This window comes from Pseudophryne corroboree, chromosome 2 (assembly GCF_028390025.1).
Source record: "Pseudophryne corroboree isolate aPseCor3 chromosome 2, aPseCor3.hap2, whole genome shotgun sequence".
NCBI lineage: Eukaryota > Metazoa > Chordata > Amphibia > Anura > Myobatrachidae > Pseudophryne > Pseudophryne corroboree.
This window is the reverse complement of record NC_086445.1, coordinates 799,307,143-799,331,730: the sequence shown is the minus strand read 5'-3', so window position 1 is coordinate 799,331,730 and position 24,588 is coordinate 799,307,143. Positions and strand designations below refer to the sequence as shown.

Genomic DNA, 24,588 nt, shown 5'->3' with positions numbered 1-24,588 from the left:
GATTCACTTGGGGGCTGTGTTGGATTTGAGTCTTCAGAGAGTAATTTTGTAAAATATCCAAAATTCAGTCATGGATTCAGGAGCTACTTCACAGTCAAACGGTTTCCATTTACGCAGCAGTGTGTGATGGGGTTGATGGTGTCGACATGCGACATGGTGGAGTATGCTCCTTTCCACTCGAGGCCTCTGCAATGTCTGATCCTTTCCAAATGGAATGGTTTTCATCAGACAGTTAAAAAACGCAGACTATGGTTCTTCCTCAGTGGTGCCTAGAGAGTGGGGGGAGGGTACACATTACCTGGACCCTGGGCTGATGGAGGGCCCCAGGTCCTCACCCAACTTACCTGGAAGCAGTAGCTGCAGCTTTTCTTCTCAGCCCAGCACACTCTGCTGTATGCTGTGCTGTAGTGTGGCCAGGTAGGTGCTTACTATACAATTTTTTCTGTATTTTTTTTTTCTAAGGGTACATGGCCATGCCTCCTGTGATTAGGCCATGCCCCCCGAAAAGGACCTGGGCCCAGCCAGGCTCTCTACTGCCCTGGCTGGGAGGCATGCCATGCTCCTGTGAGTGGGTGCTTCTCATGTGCTAGACACGCCTCCAATGAGGTGTGGCTGTGCCCCCAGCATGCTGTGATTACACCCCCTCCAGGGGTTGTGGGGGCCCAGGAAGTTGTTGTACCAGGGCCCAGGATTTCTCTTTGCAGCCCTGTCCTTTCTCTGGAAGTAAGGAGGTCATTAGCCTGGTGGCTACAGACATCCTATCTGGACAAAGGGAGACCCTTTTAGATATCAGATTGGTAAATTCTCTTCAAAAGCGGGGAGCGGTGTCAGGAAGGAGTTGCTTCCAGGGGCAGTGGAACAAGGAAGAGAGTTGCCTGCCAATAAATATATTGGAACTTCAGGCCATAATTATGGCACTTATTCGGGCAAAGGACATTCTTCAGGGAAAACCAGTCCAAATCCACCAGGACAATGCAATAGCAGTAGTGTACCTCAACCATCAGGGAGGAACGCGCAGCCAAAACACAATAAAGGAGGTAAGTCGCACGTTAAAGTGGGCAGTACTTCATCATCCAGCCTTGTCCGCAGTGTTCATTCCAGGAGTCCTAAACTAGGAAGCGGATTTTCTCAGTCGACACGCCATTCATGCAAACGAATGGGCTCTACACCCCGAGGTCTTCCAAATTCTGGTAGACAAGTGGGGGTTACCGGAGATAGATCTCATGGCGTCCCTTCAAAACAACAAAGTTCTCGCATACGGATCAAGAACAAAGTATCCCAAAGCGATCTTTGTGTCACATCTGTCAGTGAGATGGGACTTTCGTCTGGCCTTCCACCAATTGCCCTGTTACCCAGGGTGATGCGTAAAGCAAAACAAGGAAAGGGTGCCGTGATACTAATAGCTCCAGCTTGGTCCAGAAGACATTGGTACACAGATCTGCAGAGGTTGTCGATGGATGCTCCATTCCTACTCCCTCAACATCCAGATCTACTGTCTCAGGGTCCTTGCTATCACAAGTACCTGGAGGATCGACTGTCTTTGACGGCATGGCTCTTGAGACTTCCATCCTGAAAGCAAGAGGATTCTCACAACAGGTAATTCAAACAATGCTCAGAGCAAGGAAACCTTCCTCAGCTCTTATTTATCACTGAATATGGCAAGCCTATATTCTGTGGTGCAGTGACCGGAAATTAGATCCTAGGTCTTTCAGAGTTTCCAGAATACTAGCATTCCTTCAGTTAGGAATGGGCAAAGGTCTAAGGGTGGCTTCCTTGAGAGTGCAAGTGTCAGCACTGACTGACTGGTTCCAAAAGAAAATTGCTAACCTACATGATGTGCGCACTTTTTTCCAGGGAATGCTGCTCATTCATCCTCCTTCTGTTCCTCCTACAGTGCCTTGGACTTAAGTTTGATCCAAAAGGCCCTTCAAGTTGCCCCGTTTGAACCACTAAAATGAGTGGATTTTAAATGATTGGCCGTTAAAGTTCTCTTTCTACTGGCTATTACTTCAGCTAGAAGAGTTTCAGATTTAGGGCATTGTTATGTCGCCCTCCTTTTCTGATTTTTTTTATCCAGATAGAGCAGTTCTCAACCAAATCTTGGTATCTTCCAAAGGTGGTGTCTAAATTCCACCTTAACGAGGAAATTGTAGTCCCGGCCTACCAAGGGCCGGACCTTTCTGCAGGAGATGCATCGTTGGACGTAGTCCATGCTTTAAGGATCTACGTGGATCGTACCAGTGCCATCAGAAAACAGACACACTCTTCGTTATCTACGGATTTCGCAAGAGAGGATGACCTGTTGACAAGCAGACACCGGCGAGGTGGCTTCAAATGGCTATTTCAGAAGCATATTCTCAAGCTGATCTCCCTGTTCCGGCTAATGTCTCTGCTCACTCTACTCGTAAGGTAGGTCCGTTATGGGCAGCACAACATGATGATTCAGCAGAACAGATATGTAAGGCAGCCACAATGGATAAAAACTCAGTGGAAAGTATTTACAATGGCAAGCAGTCAATTTCTTAACCAGCTTTTGAAATACCATACAGTGTTCTTATTTAGTGCTATATATAGATGCCAGAAGGGGTCTTATCCGAATTGGGAGTATGGAGCTGCTGGTGGTAAAGCAGTGTGTTATCCGGAATACACACCGCTGGGCTCCAAAGTGGTCTGCAGCAGTGCAACGCGTTTTGGACCTCCTTGGGTCCTTTGACAGAACCTTAACAAAGGACCAAAGGAGATCCGAAACGCGTTGGCGTTGGACTGCTGCAGACCACTTTTGACTGCCCGGGGATAAGCTTTGGAGCCCAGCGGTGTGTATTCCGGATAACACACTGCTTTGCCACCAGCGGCTCCATACTCCCAATTCGGGTAAGACAACTACTGTCTTCTATATATACCACCAAATAAGAACACTATGGTATTTCAAAAGCTGGTTAAGAAATTGACTGCTTGCCATTGTAAATATTTCCCACAGAGTTTTTATCCATTGGATGCTTTGCATCCCCTTTTTTTACCCATTGTATATGTAATAAACGTACTTGTATTTTTTATTCTCTAACACTCCAGCGCCCAGTGTTATATACTATTTTCCATTATCCTGTGGCTAACCTGTGGACCCTGCAGGAGAAATAATCGATATGGTAGACTTACCATTGTTAACTCTATTTCTCCTAAATCCACAGGATACACAGGGATCCCACCCTGACGCACCTGATTTGAGGATCCTTTTACTTACTAACCTCTTCCTCCTTGTACAGAAGGGTGTGCATGTGTGTTCTTCTCGCCTGATTAGGACTCTCTATGATGCTTCTGCCTTGAGCTTTGGAAAACAACTGAATTGCCTGAGCCAGAAGGCGGGGATATAGGGACAGGCCCGTTGCATTCTGGGAGGCCGAAAGCTTTGATCGTTTTGTACCAATCCGCTGTCGCTACCTCATATCCCAATGTTATCCTGTGGACTTAGGAGAAATAGAGTTATCAACGGTAAGTCTACCATAACGATTATTATGGGATGTTTTTGGATAAGATCCTTTGCAATTAAAATAAGTACTGTACCTGTACTGGAGCAGCAGTGAGATACAGCAAATTATGGTCCATTTTCTTTGGATAGGACCGCACTACTTTCCAAGATACTGCATTATATTTTCATATAACTGTGTATAATATTGGCCCTCATTCCGAGTTGTTCGCTCGCTAGCTGCTTTTAGCGGCATTGCACACGCTAGGCCGCCGCCCTCTGGGAGTGTATCTTAGCATAGCAGAATAGCGAACGAAAGATTAGCAGAAATACTAATAAATAATTCTTTGCAGTTTCTGAGTAGCTCCAGACCTACTCACAGATTGCGCTCAGCTCGGTCCGTTTAGTTCCTGGTTTGACGTCACAAACACGCCCTGCGTTCGGCCAGCCACTCCCCGGTTTCTCCAGACACTCCCGCGTTTTTCCCTTACACGCCTGCGTTTTTTAGCACACTCCCGGAAAACGCTCAGTTACCACCCAGAAACGCCCCTTTCCTGCCAATCACTCACCGATCAGCAGAGCGACTGAAAAGTGCCGCACAATCCACAGCAAATCTATTAAGTTTTTAGTTAAATAACTAAGCGCATGCGCCCTGCGTGCCTTGCGCATGTGCATTTTGTAACAGATCGCAGCATAGCGAAAATCAGCAACGAGCGAACAACTCGGAATGACCCCCATTATCTCCAACAATCCTTTATTACACAGTGTTCTGGCTTTTGAACAAGGCAGGCAGGTTTGTAATTAGAACATGCAGAAAGGGCAGCTGCCCTTGGTACAAAACTGAAGGGGGCATTTTGGGTTACAATTCGGTTTTGGGGAGTGTTTGTTTCCTTCTTGCCCAGCTGCATACAATTCTACTTACTGCTCTGGTGGCAATCCCATAAATTCATCCAATGTGCTGGTTTGGCTGTGACAGTCTGATTTTAGCCTTCAGCTAAATTTGTCTTAGTGTTTCAAACTACTTATGGTTTCAAGATGACCAGAAAACATATGTTTTTAGTAAGAGATTGGTAATATGTATCAATGACCATGTCTTTGAAATATCTTGTGGTCATGGATATCCTGGTGAGGTCAGTCTACACACTTGCAGTCCTAATTATGCGCATTGAGCCATTACACAATTTATTTTGTCAGTGCATTTGTGTTGAAGATGTGGATAGTAATATTTGTTTTTTAATACACATCATAATTGTGCTTAAACTTTTCTGCTTTCCTGATGCTTCAGCTAAACATCTTGAGCTTTGTTTTTATTTCTAAATTATTCCATATTTATTTCTTACACTTACATTCAAAATACTACTGTACTTGTGATTTATAAAGATAAAAGCTGTTAATCAGTAAGATGAAAATGTCTTCTTTTGGGTTGACTTTGTTCTGCAGGACATTCCATCAACTACTCAATCAAAAGGACGACAGGTGAATAAGACTTTCTTTGTATGACTTTTCTTTTAATAAACCCCATGTTCATTGTGTTATCATTATTAGTTTAAGTACTCTTACAGTATGTTATTCATTTCATTTTACACTTGCTGTAGAGGCCTACATTGTATCACATTGTTCATGCACTACAGATGCAGAACAGAACAAATATGGTGAATTTCTTATGTCACAAAATAAAGAACAAGAAAGCAGCTACCTGGCTGAAAACTGCTGCACTCACGGTTGATGTGCTGGAAAGTTATCCTTCTAGCCTGCTCTTTAGTATTCTTACTAGAGATGTGCGGATTCAGATTTACTCTTTTCTTGATGCCAAAATTAACACGCGTTCGGATTTATCCGGATTTTGTTTTTTGGCTGTCCAAAACATGTGACATCTGAGAGCCAAAAGATGCCGTTTTGAGAACCGAGTAAAATCCTAAAACGCATATCTCTAATTATTACTGCCTGAACTTTATAACCTTATTATTATAGCCAACACTGCTGGATATACATAGGTTTTGAAGAAGAAATTACATTTGACAGTTGAGTGTAAACAAATAGGTTAATTTCCACTCTTATTTTATGAATGCTTCTGCCCTGCAATTTCCTGTCGTGTACTCATTTCTCTTCTCTTCACTCGATTGGCTTCTTTTCTTGTGGACCGTCAATACTCCAGTGTGGTCTTCACTGGCTGTTATAAACCTTTGTTTTGTTTTTTTAATAGATATATGTAAGAGCACAATTTGAATATGATCCCGCAAAGGATGACCTCATACCCTGTAAAGAAGCTGGAATCAGGTTTAGAGTTGGAGATATTATTCAAATTATTAGTAAAGATGATCATAATTGGTGGCAAGGCAAACTGGAAAATGCCAAAAATGGTACGGCTGGTCTCATTCCTTCTCCGGAGCTGCAGGAATGGTAAGTTATTAGGAACACTGTATAAGTGGGTATATATTTGTTACAATACTAATGGTATAACAGTTTTCTGTAGGAATCATGCCTCCATCAGAAAAAAGGAGCACATTTTGGTTTGACCCAAGAAGACTGATGAGATACTTTGTGTTTTGCTTCATATGCTTTATACATTTTCTTACTAAACTGACCGCAATCAAGCTGATCCTGTAGGCTTGCTGAGTGATGCTATAGAATCCAAATCCAATTGATCACTAATTTCTCAATATTACTGGGGATCTTCCAGCATTATTGTTACTCACTGTTTAACCACTTAACTGGCAATTTATTTTTCTGCAGCGGGGTACGCTGTGATTCCACAGGGAATTACATCGGGGTGTAGAGTTGGATCTTGATCCGAGGCACCAACAGGCTAAAAGCTTTGACTGTTCCCAGGATGCATAGCGCCTTTTCTTCTATATCCCTCACCTCCCCCAGCAGCGCTGTATACTCCCGCGCCCTGGTTGCCGGGTACTTACAGCGGAGGATTCCGGTCACTTCAGGCACACATCCGCCGCTGCTCTCCTGAATCGCGTGGCTGCATCTTCTGGAGGAGGTAAGAGGGTCCCCCAGGCGGGACCCGCTGAAATCGCGATCCGCCACGGTCTCCAGGAGACTGACCGCGCACGCCGGCGTGGACACTGTGGCCGTACAGGGACCCCACTTAGACCACCAGGGGCAAGGGGCACAGGTCGGATTTCTTAAAATCCGTTTCAAATAGGCCCCGCAGTACCCGGTGGTGAAGTTCAGCAAGGGGATAAGGCTCTGACCTGTAAACCCTCCCCCAGCCCCAGGCGCCATTTACTGCAAATGTTCCCGCCCTGGAGCTGCATCTCTCCCTCACTCCCTGTCAGCGTTTGGGCGCCATTACACACAAGCTGAGTTGATTCTGGGACTGCTGGGCAATGTTTCCTCTGTAAAGCCGCCTGCATCATAAGCGCTGTGCATTTACGGGACACTTAAGTATTCTACATGTCGTTTAGACAGTGTTAGTTAAGAACACGTGCATAACTTCAGGGTTGTTTAGTACAAGTACCCTCTTATATACATCCAGTCTTTACTGTGCATTGTTATATCTATATATATATATATATATATATATATATATATATATATATATAGCTTTACTTATTAGTCCAGTATTGCTAGTCCAGTGCAGTTTAATTGCTGTTTCTAATAATTTCTGCATTGTACATGTGACTGTGTGTGCCAATAGCTGCTGTGTGGTCTCTATTCAGTGTATCTCACACATATTGCTATCCCTATATTCTGTACCCTGAAGGGGGCTAAGTGCATCAGGGTTTTCATATGGTATAGTGTCTCACAGGATATACTACTTTGGTATTTTTCTCTGTGTTTCAGTCACCATATACCTCTTAAATTCTCTGTTTGTGCTCTGCTTTGCAGTCACATTATACAGGGTTTTTTTGTAAGGTACTTTGTCTGCTTTTATTATACTATTACGCCCTAAGGTTACGCTTACAAATAATGTCCGCTAAACAGGGCGGTAGATCCATGGCTGATCCTGCACCATGCAGTGCTGATGCCACAGATTGCTCTGAGGAAAACATTGCAACTGAGGGTTCAGGTACCAGGGGTTCTATACCCCTCCGTCAGTCTGCAGCACCGGGGGCACACAAAGACCCTCCTTGGGCTGCCTTTTCTAATTTAGTGACTACACAAGTAACTAGACTTGCGCCCCCTGTGGGACCTCCTGTGCCATTACAGCACATATTGTCCCCGCAGTTAATCCGCCATGGGAAGATAATCTGTCCACTCAGTTACAGCAATTAAATCAGTCTTTGGCTAAACAAAAATCTAACCCTCGCCCTCTAAGCGGTCCATTACTTCCTCACAATCCACACATGTTTCGTATACTTCATCCGATGAAGATGGCACATATACTGACCCCTCAGACACTGATGCAGATGCTTCAGATGGGGAATCTATTGCACAGGTGGATGTTCCTGACCTCTTGGAGGATCAGACTGATTCTTCAAATTGATGATGAAGCAGAACCTCCAGATACCTCTAAGAAACCTGATAAATTCAAGCGTCAGAAGGTTACTAAATTAGTTTTTCCACACTCTGACCATTTGGTTGACATATACGTCAGGAATCCTGGGAGTATCCAGGAAAGAAATTTTCCCTGTCTAAAAAGATGGTAGCTCGTTATCCCCTCACTGCAGAGTTAAGTAAAAATTGGGAAACACCGCCGCCGGTGGACTCACAGGTCGCGCGTTTGGTGGTGTCATCTGCTCTGCCTGTCACTACCGTCACCTCTCTCAAGGAACCGACGGGTAAGCGTGTGGAGGGTTGATGAAAGTCTATTTACACTCTTGCAGGAGCTGTGCATAGGCCCACTATTGAGGCTTTTTGGGCTGCAAAAGCTATTGAAGCCTGGGTTCAGGACGTTGAAGCAGAACTACCGTCTGATTTTCCTGATAATGCTAGACAGTGTCTTCCATATATTATTACAACCTCTCATTATATTCAGGAGGCGGCATCTGATGCTGGTGTCCTGGCGGCCAAAGCGTCTACTACATCTATTCTGGCTTGCCGGATTCTCTGGTTGCGGTACTGGTCTGTAGATCTGGACTCTAAAAAGACCTTTGAGGTGATCCCCTTTAAGGGAAACATCCTTTTTGGGGAAGATCTCAACAAGATTGTTGCTGATTTAGCATCCGCCAAGACTGCCCTTCTGCCTAGTACTAATCCTTCAGCTCCGAAGGCTAAAAGTACTTCCTTTCAACCTCCAAGTAAAGCAAAGGGTCAGGCGTACCCGAAACAGGCTCGCACTTCCAAATCCACTAAGCCCAAACCTAAACGTTCCTGGGCTGCCCTTCAGCCTGCTTCTAAAACAGACAAGCCTGCTGCATGACGGGGCGGGCCTCCTCCTGGGGGACCTCAGGGTGGGAGGCCGACTTCTGCGGTTTGCTCAGGTATGGTTACAGACCACTTCAGACGGGATCAGTACGAGATCCCCGCGGTCGGAATACCGACACCGGGATCCCGACTGGCACAATCCCGACAGGGGGAGAGCGCAACGCAGCCCCTTGCGGGCTACGCTCGGCACACTACTTTATTCTCCCTCTATGGGTGTCATGGACACCCACAGAGGGAGAATATGTCGCGTTTGTGCCAGTCGGGATCCCAGTGCCGGGATTCCGACCACTGGGATCCCGTCCGGCGGGATCTTGACCGCATCCCGTTCAGACGCCTGAGTAAAGGAAGTCGTCACTCTTTCAATAAACGTCCCCCTCGCCAGTTTTGCACAACAAACATCCCTTCGGATCCAGTAAAAGCAAAAACTCTCCATTTGGTGGTACAATCCCTCCTGAACACAGGTGTGATAGTGCCGGTGCCTCTGGCTCAGAGAGGCAGGGGGTATTATTCATCGTTGTTCCTGGTTCCGAAACCGAATGAGTCTTCCCGGCCCATTCTCAACCTCAAGTCTTTGAACAAATTTGTGAAAGTTTCCAAATTCCATATGGAAACTCTTCGCTCTATTGTTCTGGCTTTGGAGCCCATCGACTATATGGTGTCCCTGGACATACAGGATGCTTACCTGCATATACCTATTGCCATGTTGCATCAGCAATACCTGCGGTTTGCTATTGGCAACCTACATTTTCAATTCCAGGCCATACCTTTTGGTCTGACCACGGCTCCCAGAATCTTCACCGAGGTCATGACGGCTATACTCCGTCGTCAGGGTGTCAGGATCCTGCCCTATCTGGACAACTTGATGATCCTTGCGAACTCTCCAGAGGTTCTCCTCCGTCATCTGGAACTGACGGTCCAATTCCTGCAAGCTCACGAGTGGCTCATCAACTGGAAGAAATCCTCACTGGTCCCTGCTCAGAGCATGGTGCACCTGGGGGAATTATTGGACACCCACAACCAACGGTTGTTCATGTTGCCAGAGAAAGTCCTGAAACTTCAGGACAAGATAAGATGCTTCCTATCTTGCCCGCGTGTGTCCATACACTCGGCGATGCAAGTACTAGGCCTCATGGTGTCGACTTTCGACATGATGGAGTACGCTCAATTTCATTCCTGCCCTCTGCAGAGGTTAATCCTTTCCAAATGGGATCAGGACTCACATTATCTCCTTTACTCCGGAGGTTCGCCTGTCACTGGCCTGGTGGCTATAGGACCAGCAATTGAACAGGGGGCGTCCCTTCTGGATCTCCAACTGGGTCCTTCTAACGACGGATGCCAGTCTGCAGGGTGGGACGCGGTGTTCGAGCAACACTCTCTTCAGGGTCGATGGACCAGGGAGGAATCTCTCCTCCCGATAAACATTCTGGAGTTGCGGGCGGTGTTCAGTGCTTTGAAACTGGCCCTGCCTCTGGTACAGAACCGTCCTGTTCAAGTACAGTCGGACAACGCCACCACAGTGGCATACATAAATCATCAAGGCAGTACTCGAAGCCGCATGGCAATGATGAAAGTGTCAAAGATTCTTCTATGGGCGAAACGCCATCTGCCAGCCATATCGGCAGTGTTCATTCCGAGGGTCCTCAACTGGGAAGCGGACTTCCTCAGTCGTCAGGACGTACACGCCGGAGAGTGGAGCCTTCATCCAGAAGTATTTCAACTCCTAGTGGACAAGTGGGGCCTACCAGATGTAGACCTGATGGCGTCTCGACACAATCACAAGGTTCTGGTCTTCGGAGCAAGGACAAGGGATCCTCAAGCAGCGTTCGTGGACGCACTGGCAATTCCATTGAACATTTGGCTGCCAATACGTGTTCCCTCCAGTGTCACTCCTGGCCAAAGTAATAAGAAAGTTCAAGCAAGAAGGAGGATTACTACTTCTAATCGCTCCAGCGTGGCCCAGACGGAGTTGGTTCTCAGACCTGCAGGGTCTCTCGATATAGCGTCCTCTTCTACTTCTGCAACGCCCAGACCTCCTCGTTCAGGGCCATTGTGTCTACCAAGATCTGGCCCAACTGGCTTTGACGGTGTGGCTCTTGAAGCTTCAGTTCTGAGGGCCAAGGGATTTTCTGAGGCGGTCCTTCAAACTATTTTGAAAGCCTGTAAACCGGCCTCGGCTTGGATTTATTATAGGGTCTGGAATTCTTACTTCGCCTGGTGTGCAACTAAGATTATGATGCGTACAAGTTCAGTACTGCCAGACTTTTGGCTTTTCTGCAACAGGGCCTGGACTTTCGTCTGGCCTTTTTCAAGGTTCATATTTCGGCCTTGTCGGTGTGGTTTCAGAGAAAAATTGCGACTCTGCCTGACGTTCATACTTTCACTCAGGGTGTTTTACGGATTCAACCTCCCTATGTTCTTCCTGTGGCTCTTTGGGATTTGTCAGTTGTTCTGGATGCCCTACAAAAGTCTCCTTTCGAAACTCTTGAGTCTGTGGACCTTAAGTGGCTTACTCTTAAGGTCTTGTTTTTGTTGGCTATTGCCTCTGCTAGACAGGTTTCATACTTGGGTGCCTTGTCCTGTTGGTCAACCTTTCTGATTTTTCACCGTGACCAGGCAGTTCTTAGAACTCGCCCTGGTTATCTGCCTAAGGTGGTGTCATCTTACCACCTTTACCAAAAGATTGAGTTTTCGGCCTTTACCTCTCCTGGTTTGTCCTCCAAAGAGCGGTCTTTGGATGTGGTACGTGCTATCCATATTTATGTGAAGAGAACAGCTTCGCTTAGGAGATCTGATTCTCTCTTTGTTCTTTTTGGTTTTCACAAAAGTGGCTGACCTGCGAATAAGCAGACCTTGGCCAGATGGATTAGAATGGTGATTTCACATGCTTATGTACAGGCTGGACTTCCAGCTCCTGCTACCATCAAAGCCCATTCTACTCTGTCTGTTGGACCTTGTTGGGCAGCCCGCCGTGGTGCGACCCTTGAACAATTGTGCAAGGCGGCTACATGATCCTCAGTGAACACGTTCATAAGGTTCTATATCTTCGATACTTCTGCCTCCCAGGATGCCTCCTTTTGGACGCCGGGTTCTTTTGCGCGCTACAGTGCGTCCCCTCCCATGAGGAACTGCTTTAGGACATCCCCAAAGTAATTCCCTGTGGAATCACAGTGTACCCCGCTGCAGAAAAGGAGATTTATGGTAAGAACTTACCTTTGTTAAATCTCTCTGCAAGGTACACTGGATTCCACAGGGCGCCCACCCTGACGCACATAGCTTCTTTGGGTTTGTATGGCATTAGCCACTAGTACATTCTCCTGTCGTAAGAATGTAGTTGTATGTGGCTACTAACTTCTCTCTTACCTGCTACTGCATTGGACTGGTTAACAAAACTGAGCTCCAGTGCCTGGAGGCGGGGATGTAGAGGAGGCGCTGCTATGCATCCTGGGAACAGTCAAAGCTTTTAGCCTGTTGGTGACTCGGATCAAGATCCAACTCTACACCCCAATGTAATTCCCTGTGGAATCCAGTGTACTTCGCAGAAAGATTTAACAAAGGTAAATTCTTACCATAAATCTCCTTATTTTTTTCGAAAACCTCTCCGAAAATGTCGTATTTTTTTTATGCGTGAATTAGGTGAAGAATATATACAGTATTTAAACTGTTCCACAACTATTTTATTTAAAAAAAAAAAAAAAACATTTTTATTTTATATTTGTGTTAAAAAAAAAAAATAGTTTTTCAAACTGGGAACATCGATAAACATTGCGACTGATGCCGGTAAGGAGAAAGGAGGGGGGGTGTCGCTGGTCTGCCCGATCACTGCTGGCTGCAGGAGTCTTCTGGGGGGGGGGGGGGGGTTATATTTTTTTTTATGACTGCGCTACTTGGCTTCACTGATGCCAGATCACTGCACGCATTGACCCGGACAGAGAGAGGGAAGGAGGAAAGGGTTTTCGCCAGTTGAGTGGTTGGGGGATGCTGCAGGGCTATCCAATCACTGTAGCAAGCAGTGATCGAATACACTGGGGACAGAGCCGCAGCAAGTGCGGGAGGGCTGGCAGTTCCTCTGAGTGGACGTTTCTGACTGGTCACATCAGATGCGACCGTGTCCAGGACAGCCCAGCCTCGTGCGTCATCTTATATACTCTACCACTGATCATACAAAAGGGCTATACAAGTTATTAGCTATGTGACGGTGTAGTAGTGCGCCATTGTTTGATACCAGTATGTCTGTTCTATATCATTTGTATAGTGATTAAGTGTAGCACTTAAGCAATATCTGGCCTACAACAGGGTTAATCCAAACCACACATGTAGTTGTGGGAATTCTTTTTGTTAATTTTTAATTGCTGTATTGTAGGCACCAAAAACATCTTTACTAAATGTAAATCTATGCAACTTGGGCTTACTGTTTTGCGTCTATGAAGGTAATTCTTGTACCCACTTTAAAAATGTTCAAAACGAAGATTTTCTTTAAAAAAATGATAAATTTAAATATTTTAGCAACCCCACACACCACCTTCCCTGTGTCTCCTCCCTCCTCTCTTCGCCAGGCACCAGTTCTTTTTCCTGCATCTACTGATACTCTCATCATTTGATACCGTAGATGAAGATAGTGGCCTACTCTTTCCTTCTTTTTTCACTCTACTGTCTTTTCATTTGATTAAATCTTCTCACAAATTAATAATTCACTATCTTGTGTTTGTCCCAGTTTTAACAAACGTATGGCATCTTTCCATCATTGTTGAAGCATGCAGTAATTACTCCTATTCAGACATTCTAACCCACATTCTCTCTGATTACTGTACCATCTATCAACTCCCATCCCTTTTAGCATGCCCTTATAGTGCATCCTGGGATGTATATTTCCACATTAGCTGGAGTGTCATACGTTGTATAACCCTGGCCTAGATCTTGACTGTCCATAAGCATAGTCCCCCTGACAAATTTTGATACTGTGCCCACTTTAAAAGATGTCTTTAAAAAAATGTCATATCTCAACATGTTTATTTATAGTAGAATACACCCGCATTATAGTAGTACACGACAGGGCTCATCTAGTAGTAGGGCCACTTACACACATAATGCCCATAGTAGTGCCCCCTATATGCATAATGTCAACAGTACCAGTGCCCCTTATACACAGAGAGGGTTATATAAGGGGACAGTGGGAGCAGGGAAATCACATACATAGTGGGACTGGGGTACAGTGAAAGCAGGGTAATCGTACACAGTGGAGGCAAGGGGAGCATGGTAAACAGGTGTTGAGCATGTTATAAGCCGAAAACGCTTAAAAATTAAAAGTAACTGTACTGTATATGGATAATAATAACAATAATAACTGTACCAGCGCGTGCACACTCGTGTATATATAGTTCAGCAGTTCTGAACTTCTGATAATAAATATTTCCCTCAGCGTCAGCGTGGGTCTACTCCCGGGCACCTCCAGATGAGAGGGATTGGAGGAGGCGGGGCAAGCCAAGACAATCATTGCCTCTCTAGCACCGCCCACTCACCACATCTATTTATATGGACTGCACTGGTGGGTGCACACTGGGGCAGCTATAGGGAAGACCAGAAGTCAACCTGAGCCTTAACTCAGCGAATGCTGAAAAATGAAGGACTACTTCATTATTCGACAACAGCCACAGCTGCCCGTACTTCGTGGTCATGCAAGGTTTTGGGGTGGGGCAGCCACGGCCTGCAGTGCTTATGAGTCTGTCTCTCCTTCTTAAACAGGCAGCTGCATGTACTTATTTCCTGATTGTGGGCAGGCGGAGGCAGAACGGGTTCCACTTCCAATTACAACTGTTCTGCCCTGTTCTGGCCCACATTAACCCCTGGTACAGAAGGTTTCAACACAAAGGAACTAAGGGGTAAATGTATGATCCCTCATTATGGGGGAGAAGTTGGATCAGTACATCTTAAGTACACTGACACCGCTTCTCCCCCATGTATTACTACTGTGGTGCGGGCTCAGTGACACTGGCGTATATGCGCCCCTGTATTTATTGGCGTTGCTATCTAAAAGATAGCATGCCGATATGAGGGGGCAATGTATGAACGGTTAGTAGCGCTGACTGTTCCGACACCTGCAGCCATCGATTTCGACACCTGCCCTATCTACATAACAGGGACAGTTGTCCCTGACTGTGGTGGGTGCCGGCTCTGACCTGCGCAGGGGATCTTACGTGAGCAGCGACATACTGCACATGCACAGTGAAGCTGGCCAGGCAGGGAGACACAGCGCATTAGCTTAGTGCTGAGTGCTCAGACGGGCATCGCCAGAGGGGGGGGAATTTTCACTCCCACGCATTGGCAGACAAGATGTTAATGCATCTGTTCTATGTCCCTTCCTGCTTCGCCTCAATAGTAATCCATGCTGCTATAATACATTTACCCCTATCTGAATCTGCCACTCTGACCTGGTTAACTTGGACCCAGTTCATGGTATAGGTGGGTTAAAATCTTATGAATTAATTAGTTGTCCCAAATGTATTTCATTAGTGATATAGAATCAAAAAAATTGGGTCAGTTTGTCTCTATTACTATTTGTTTGTGCACCTACATTTCTTGTATGCACACCTGCACCATGGGAGGGGAAGGGGGGGGGGGGGGGGGGGGGGCGGTCACCGGCCTCGCGAGGTGTCAGAGCCGCATCCCCGCTGCAGGACCACCATCCTGAGAGGTTGTTTGTTCAGCGGGGCACTGCGCCTTAGCTGTCGCAATCGCAGCACACCCCTAACCTAAGCCTGAAGGTGAGTACAGACTGGGGGCCCCGCTAGGGGGGTCTCCCAGTTCATTGTGCGGCTGACACGCAGGGGAGGCATGGGGGGCCCGCTATAGCCCCCTGTGTAAACTGGCTAGCGGGGGCTTCACCTAACACTTGTGTGACATTTTAAGCACTTTTAGGAGACTTTTTTTTAATAAAGATATCAGTAGCTCCGGCGCCATTGGGGGGGCGAAGCTACCTCAGAGCGGGCTCAGCTGCATTTTGGCGCCTTCCACTGCACAGCAGCAGCCTCACACAGCTCCTCCAGACGCTGGGACACGCTGGATCACTGGTACACGGTGTAACTCATAGGGAGAGCCGCTATTGTGCACATTCCTACATCGCATTAAGGAAGATAGATATGTAAATACAGTGTTTCACTGAGTTACAGCTAGCAGCCTTATTGAGGCTATATAGCTTAAGTGTGCTGGTGCCTTCTCTCTGTCTCCTCACATACTGTGAAGCAGGCTTGCATTATATTGTCTGTATTGTATGTATATGTTGGTGTATTACTGTCATCATGGTAAATCACAAGTTATGCAGTGTGTGTAACACCAGGTTCTCCCCACTTTCTTCTGGCTCAATTTCTTGTGAACAGTGTAGTCAGTCCTCACAAAACATTGAGGAGACTGGGGGGGAAGGTCAAGAGCCTCCCTGGCTCGGTGCCATCAAAACTATGATGTCTGATATGTCCTCTCAGCTCACTGCAAATGCCCATAAAACGCAAGAATTGCAGCAGGCAAATTTAGCTGCTAGGGCTAGTGTTCCCCATTCCCCCCCTCTCTGCTGCAGGTCCACAAAAATGTGCATTACCTGCGTTACTATCAAACCCTAATGAGGATATAGAGGAGGATGGGGACGATGTGGACCCCGTAAATGTGGACTCAACTCCTACACAGGATATTGAACCCCTCTTTCTGGCTATACGGGATGTTAAAACTCCCTCTAGAGGACACTGCAACACAGCAGTCGTTTTTTCCTCACGCAAAACAAACTGAGTGTTACCTTCCCTGATTCTAAAGAATTAGATGACTTATTTAAGTTAGCCTGGAAAAATCCAGATAAGAAATATCAGGTGTCAAAACAGTTTTTGCATACTTTCCCTTTTGCCCCTAAAGGCAGAAAATTCTGGGAAGAATACCCGGCTGTAGACATCTCTCTCTCCTCTCTAAAGAAGGCGTTACTCCCTGCTCTGGGCTCCTTTACCATGAAGGACCCCGGGGATAGGAAGATTGAGACCACTCTGAAATCTATCTACACAGCTGCAGGTATATCTCAAAGACCGGTCATAGCAGGTTGCTGCATTACACATGCTATTCATACGTGGGCTACTCAAATTCAGGAGTGTCTCTTTGAGGACATGACCCTGGTAACTACAGAGACTCTCCTAAAACACATTCAGGATATGGCACGCATCCTCTGTGATTCGCTCAAAGAGATTAGCAATATTAATGCTAGGACTACTGCTATGGCAGTGTCAGCACCCAGGGCCTTGTGGTTGCGTCAGTGGATTGCGGATGCTGAATTCAGGCTCAATGTGGAATCCCTTCCCTTTACAGGGGAATGGCTCTTCAGGGGTTAATTGGACACGTGGATCTCTAAGGTTACTGCTGGAAAATCCACGTTTCTTCCCTCAGGGGCCCCGCCAGCTAGACGTACCTATCCACGACAGTCTACTCAGTCCTTTTGGTCCACCAGATTTCGATCTAGGGCCAGTGATGCCTCCAACGCAGGTAGAGGCAACAGAGGTAAGCCTAAGAAACTAGCCGTTGACGGCTCTCAGGAACAGGGCACCAGTTCAGCTTCCACTAAAGCCTCAGCATGACGGTTCCCGCCCACCCTGAGGAGATCTCGAGGTAGGAGCTCGGTTGCGTCACTTCAGCCACATCTGGGAAAGTTCCTGCCAGGATGCCTGGGTAAGGGTCCTCATCTCTCACGGATACAAGCTGGAGTTCGACGGTGCTCCTCCGCAACGATTTTTCAAATCAAGCTTACCCGTTTTGGAGGATACGCATGTTATGCTTGCCATCAACAAGCTGGTTCAGTTCTAGGACATTGTTCCAGTACCACTACAACAACAAGGACAGGGTTACTACTCCAATCTGTTTGTAGTGCCAAAACCGGACAGGTCAGTAAGACCCATTTTGAATCTGAAGTCCTTGAACCCTTACCTGAAAGTTTTCAAGTTCAAGATGGAATCTTTGATAGCAATGATTGCAGGCCTGAAAGAACAGGAATTCCTGGTATCCCTGGATATCAAGGACGCCTACCTCCATATCCCAATTTGGCCTCCTCATCAGGCCTATCTAAGGTTGCCCCTGCTGAACGATCACTACCCGTTCCAGGTGTTACCCTTCGACCTGTCTACGGCTCCGAGGTTGTTCACGAAGGTGATGGCGGAAATTATGTTCCAGCTCCGGATCCAGGGGGTCAACGTTGTCTTTTACCTGGCGTTCTCCTGATAAAAGCGAGTTCCAGGGAGGCTCTATTGCTCCATAAAGATCGCACTATCCAACTTCTGTCACAACATGGGTGGATCCTCAATCTACAGAAGTCCCACCTGGAGCCATCTCAGCGGCTCCTGTTTCTGGGAATGCTACTGGATACTGTAGCACAGAAAGTGTTCCTCCCAGAGGACAAAGCAAGAATACTCCAGGAAATGGTTTGCATGGTTCTCCGACCTGCTCAAGTATCCATTCATCTTTGCATAAAATTGTTGGGTAAGAGGCAATACAGTATGGAAGGTTCCATGCCAGACCTTTTCAATTGCAAGTAGTTCGGTTCACATCTTCTGATGCACTGGATTATACTACTGTCACCCCAGGCCAGGATTTCACTCCTGTGGTGGCTACAGTCTTCCAATCTCCTGGAAGGTCAACACTTCGGGATTCAGGATTGGATCCTCCTCACGATGGATGCAATTTGAGAGGATGGGGAGCTGTCACTCAAGGGGCGCAGTTCCGGGGCAGGTGGTCTGCCCAAGAGGCACTACTTCTGATCAATATTCTGGGCTATTTACAATGCTGTGATTGGCGTACATCAATCAAAAAGGAGGGACAAAAAGCAGGGCCTGCATGCGAGAGGTGTCAAGGATTCTCCTCTGGGCGGAAAGAAATGCAAGAGCACTGTCCGCAATCTTCATTTCGGGTGTGGACAACTGGGAAGCGGACTTCCTGAGCCGTCACGATCTTCACCCAGGAGAGTTCGGACTACACCTCCAGGTGTTTCAACAGATCGACAGGTGGAGATGCCCACACATCAACATGATGGCGTCTTGCCTCAACAGGAAACTTTTTGCTGTTATTGCTCGCGAACCAGAGACCCTCAGGTGAGTGCAGTGTATGCACTGACGTTGCCTTGGCCTTACCGGCTGGTCTATCGATTTCCTCCGATTCAGTTGATCTCAAGGGTGCTCAAGAGGAGTAGACATCAAGGAGTGCAGGCAATCCTGATTGCCCCTGATTTGCCCTGGAGACCTTGATACACGGATCTTCTGGTCATGTCCGTAGAAGACCCTTGGCCTCTGCCAATAAGAAGGGATCTTCTTCAGCAAGCACCATTCGTCTACCCGGACTTACGGCGGCTTCGTTTGACGGCATTAAGTTGGGAGGAACATTCTAGCTCATTGTCACCATGGTGCAAGCCAGAAAGCCTGTTACGTCAAGACACTATCATCATATCTGGAGGAGATATGTCTCCTGGAGCAAGGAGTGCACATATCAGCCTGCGGAGTTTCACTTGGGGAGATTTCTCCATTTCGTGCAGGCTGGTGTGGATAAGGGCTTATGCTGAGTTCCCTAAATGTCCACATTTCAGCTGTCAATCTTCTTCCAAAAGAAGTTGGCTGTGTTGCCTGAAGTTCAGACCTTCTTGCAAGGGGTGCTTCACATACAACCTCCATTTGTGCTGCCCACAGCACCTTGGGATCTGGATGTGGTGTTGACATTTTTACAGTCCTCCCGGTTTGAACCTCTGATGATGGTAGTAGACAAGTACCACACGTGGGAGGCGTTGATGTTGCTGGCCCTAGCTTCTGCTAGACGTGTCTCAGAATTGAGGGCCCTATCGTGTAAAAGTCCCTACTTGGTCTTTTATGAGGACAGAGCGGAGCTCAGGACTAGGCAGCAGTTTCTGCTGAAGGTCATCTCGGTGTTCCACTTAAATCAACCTATTGTGATCCCAATGAGTTCTGGCGCTTCTGCCCCTCCGGAGGCTTTGGATGCTGTGCGAGCCTTGAAGATCTATGCCAAAAGGATGGCTCGGATCAGAAAGATGAATTCCTTGTTCGTGCTATATTACACACAAAACACAACAAAAGTATTGCCCTGCTTCAAAGCAGTCCATTGCTCATTGGCTTAGGTTCACTATTCACCAAGCCTATGTGTCGGCAGCCTTACCTGTTTCACAGTCTCTGAAGGCCCCCTTTACAAGATCAGTGGGGTCTTCCTGGGCGACTGCCCGTGGAGTCTCCGCCCTACAACTGTGCCGAGAGGCTACCTGTTCGGGGAAGAACACCTTTGTGAAGTTATACAAGTTTGATACCCTGGCCAAAGAGGATACCCAGTTTGGTCAGGCGGTGCTGCAGATGTCTCCGCACGTTCCCGGCCGTTCTGGAAGCTTTGGGACATCCCAATCTTACTAATGTGTCCCCAATATCCCTTATGGATGCTAGAGAAAATAGGATTTTAATACCTACCAGTAAATCCTTTTCTCGTAGTCCAAAAGGGATATTGGGCGCCCGCCTCTGTGCGGTGACTTTCTGCAGGTTATCACTGTCAGAGAGAATGAGACATTACAAATTACAGCCTTCTGTTTTTATTATTACAAATAGCATTGCCACTTTCTCTCCAGTTTTCGTCAAAGAAAGAAAATCCCTAGGCATAGCACCTGTCAGACCGAAAAGGAGAAAAAGGGATTTTTTAATTTTACAAGGAGCTCTTTTCTTAAACTACAACTTTTATTGTCACATTAAAATATTAAAACCAGCAAAATATGTTAAAGGTAGATAGTAAAGAGAAGTCCCTAATAGTGCAAGAAAATGTTTAGCATACCCAGCTAGCCTTTTATTCTGGGACTTGTTGCGACCATATACAAATATACTGCCTAGTCCTGTGACATTGCAAAATCTTGCTCTGCAGGTCTCCTCTTCCCCAGGTGCCCAACAGAGAGCGCCGCCTGGCAGCAGCTACATCCGTAGTCTTACCTCTCCCATCCAAGCACTTAAAGCTTCCATTTGTTATATGTAACTTGCAGTCCACAGCTGTGCACGGCGCTCTCTCCAGACATGTGGGAGGCTGTAACCCTGAGTCTTTAATATGATGTGTAACTCCCTCTTCCAATGCCTGCCACACAGTTCCTGAGGTATTAGCTGCTCACAAGGCCTCTGTATTTCTCATTAGTGGTGGCAGTTTGAGGGAGCTGTCAGTAAGCAGCAAGATTGCCACCTGCACATGTGCCACCTCATTATATTATCAGCATACCCAAGCATCAGTGTTTTTGTGTCTTTGTTTTCTTATTACTTAAGTAACGTGTCTCTCACAGAACCCTCACGTTTCTTCCCACTTCATTGCCCCTCATACAGCTTTCTCATTCTATATGGTTTGAGGCTCTTTAATTTCTGCCTTGCACTTAACAAAATGATGACATTCGTATGCGTACTTAAATTACTATTTTTAAATTAAATTGTCAAGTAAATTAAGCGTTGGTTTTATTACGGTGTTTACAATGCACTTGTGTTGTAAACATTCATCTACTTTGGGCAGATTTACTTATATGCCGTTTCTAATCGCTACACATTTCCAGCATCTCCAGGGACACTGTGGAAAACTAATTTTAAAGAAGAAAATATACTGTTGTCCTTTGTATGCAGGAAGGTAATAGCATTCTTTCAATTTGCATTTAAAGTGCATGGCTTCAGAGATGTAGCTTTTGGGCAAACATTTATTTATTTATTTTATATACAGGTGGTTCTTTAACACAGTTAAACTGCCACAATAAAAATGGTTACATACATTTTATATTTCTACAACTACTGCACACAAGGAAAATAATATTCAGCTTCTGAATTGGAAATAAGTGTAGAAGTATTAAGGGGGGTACACAATCTGACTGCTTAGAACTTAAGCACGGATCTCTCCGTGTGTATGCCCCACAGCAATAGCGATGCTCGGCCCGCGCGTCGCTATCACCGGTGCTAGATTGGCCTGCACACAGGCACAATCTAGCAGGATGCTCATCTCACCGCTGGGTGAAATGAGTGCCCTTCCCCGTCCACTTCCCTCGCTCAGCACACATCGCGCTGTGCTGAGTGGGGGGAGAGATGTGTGCTGAGCGATCTATCAGTGACCGCTCAGCACATATCTCTCCCCATGTGTATGGGGCTTTACACCTGACCAGGCTGTGACGAGTGTGCTGACCAGGCTGTGGGCGGAAGCGGCAGTGCAGGCTGTGGACGGAAGCAGAAGTGATGCGCTCGAGGGAGCCTGGAGCCGAGGAGCAAGCCGGGCACCAGCGGGGAGCCGAAAAAGCAGTTCCATCAGCGGGGGAGACCAGGGGCAGCGGCGGTGAGCAGCAGTGAAAGGTGCTGGGAGAGTGAAAGCGGCGGGGGCTGACTGAGGCTGGAGCAGGGCTGCTGGAAAAAGCTAACCCAGGGAAGCAAGTAGCAGTGAGTAGGTGCTGCTCCAAATAGTCGTGACTCCCCCCAGACACGCAAGTATCATATTTCTGCTGCGGGGTACACTGGGCTCCACAAGGATAGACATAGGGGTGTAGAGTAGGATCTTGATCCCAAGCACCAACAGGCTCAAAAGCTTTGACCTTCTTCCCAAGATGCATAGCGCCGCCTCCTATATCACCCCGCCTCCGTGTACAAGAGCTCAGTTTGTAGTTGGTGCTTGCAGTGCAAGCATGTGACAGGAAGAGCTGCTGACAGCAGCTCTAGAAAAAGCTTTTTCTGAGGAAAAAAAAGACTACAAGGGCTGCAGCAGAGGAACAGATTGTGCTGGATGTCAGTAGACATTGCCTGCTGCAGCTCCATCTCTCCCCTAGCGGCACTGTACACTCCCGTGCCCTGGTTGCTAGGTACCTACAGCAGGAGGCTCCGGTCTTCTTCCAAGTTAGTCACACACAGCTGGGGCTCTCCGGGGTCGCGTGGCCGAACTTCGGGAGGAGGTAAGTGGGTCCCGCTCACGGGACCAGCACTTTATTGCAATCCGGCGCGGCCGGTGGGAGGCGGGCCGCGCGCGCTGGCGGTGGACACTGTGGCAGTACAGTACCACTAGATCACCAGGGCCTGGGACAGGTCAGGTTTTCTCTCTAAACCTTATTTACAAGTAGCCCGCAGTACCCGGTGGTTTTGCCAGCAGAGGGGATAAGGCTTAGACCTGGAGCCCCTCCCCCAGCCCCAGGGCGCCATTTCCCGCAAATGTTCCCGCCCTGGAGCTGCATATCTGTCTCTCCCTCACTCCCTGGCAGTGTCTGCGGCGCATTTATCCCTCAGCTCACTGTTCCTGGGAATGCTTTGGCAAATCCTCCTATGTAAAGCCGCCTGGTTGTCAGTGCTGTGACTTTACAAGATACTTAAGTATTGTACCTGCCTTTTTTAGTCAGTGTTAGTTAAGAAAGAGTGCACTTAGTCAGGGTTTCCTAGTACAATTACCCTGTGATATACATCCAGTTCTTACTGTGTACTGTTATATCTATTATATAGCTGTGTAAGCTAGTCCAGTGCAGTATTATTGTTAGTAATAACCTCTGCATTGTACAGACTGTGACTATTTGTGTGTGCATTTGATAGCTGAGTGGTGTCCATTTCGTGTCTTTCACTCAACCTGCTATCCCTATATTCTATAACCTGAGAGGGCTTGGTGCGTCAGGTTTTATCTAATATAGGATTTTCACAAAGATATACTGTATTACGTATTTTTCTCTGTGATTTAGTCACCATAAATCTCCTTTATCTCTGCTGGTGCTGACTACACTGCGCAGGGGTTTGGGCTAGAGGTATTGTGCTGCTGACAAATTGTACTGTGTTACCGGATACTGCAAGTTATATCATGTCTGCTTCTGTGGGTAACGGTTCTGGGGCTGAACACACTGCCGGTGTTGCTGAAGCCGCAGATACCTATGAGGAGAATATAGCAGCTTTGGGCTCTGGTTCTGCCCCTCAGTGGGACGGTGGCAACGGGGGCAAATAATGACCCGCCGTGGGCCACTTTTTACACGCTTCTGCATACGCTAGTTCATAAACTAACACCCCCTATGGGATCCCCAATGCTGGTGCAACCGTTTGTGGTCCCTGCAGCTAACCCGCCGTGGGCGGACGATTTATCTGCTCAAATGAAGTTGAGCCAGTCCCTGACTACTAAAAAGTCTGACCGGCGCTCGCCTACGTCCAAGTGGTCCTCTAAGCGAGCGCTTGTCTCCTCACAATCCACTGCTGTCACTGACACCTCATCAGATGAAGACTGCACTTACACTGACCCCACAGGTTCTGACTCAGATACGGCTGATGGGGAGGGTGGTTCACATGTGGATGTTCCTGAACTTTTGGAGGCTATTAAGTTGATTTTACAGTTTACGGATGATCCCGAGCCATGCTTTTCTCCTAAGAAACCAGATAGGTGCAAGCGTCAGAAGGTGATTAAACAAGTTTTACCTCACTCTGACCACCTAATTGATATACGTCAAGAACCCTGGGAAAACCCGGGTACGAAGTTTGTGCCTCAAAAGAAGATACTAGCTCGCTATCCCCTCGCGCCGGAGCGGTCTAAGAATTGGGAAACGCCTCCTCCAGTGGAATCACATGTGGCTAGGATGGTGGTTTCCGCAGCTCTTCCGGTCACCACCGTCACGTCTCTAAAAGAGCCTATGGATAAACGTGTGGAGGGTTGTCTGAAAGCAATTTACACCCTCACAGGTGCCGCACAAAGGCCCACTATTGCAGCTACTTGAGCTGCAGAGGCCATTAAAGCATGGGCCTTGGAGTTAGATGCTGAAATCTCCTCTGACCATGCTAGACAATGCTTGTCTTATATTG

General features: G+C 47.0%; 1 protein-coding gene across 13 annotated transcripts in view; it reads left to right on the top strand.

Moving 5' to 3' along the window:
* The window catches only part of CASK (calcium/calmodulin dependent serine protein kinase), an 887,710-nt gene that overhangs the window by 761,267 nt on the left and 101,855 nt on the right, over window positions 1-24,588 (top strand). For 9 of the 13 annotated variants that reach the window (XM_063955617.1, XM_063955611.1, XM_063955609.1 and 6 more), the window contains 2 exons: window positions 4,901-4,936; window positions 5,664-5,860. In XM_063955617.1, the coding sequence (XP_063811687.1) occupies window positions 4,901-4,936; window positions 5,664-5,860 (233 nt within the window). The remainder of the gene's footprint in view (window positions 1-4,900; window positions 4,937-5,663; window positions 5,861-24,588) is intronic. The other 4 variants (XM_063955614.1, XM_063955620.1, XM_063955613.1 and 1 more) reach the window with 1 other exon arrangement.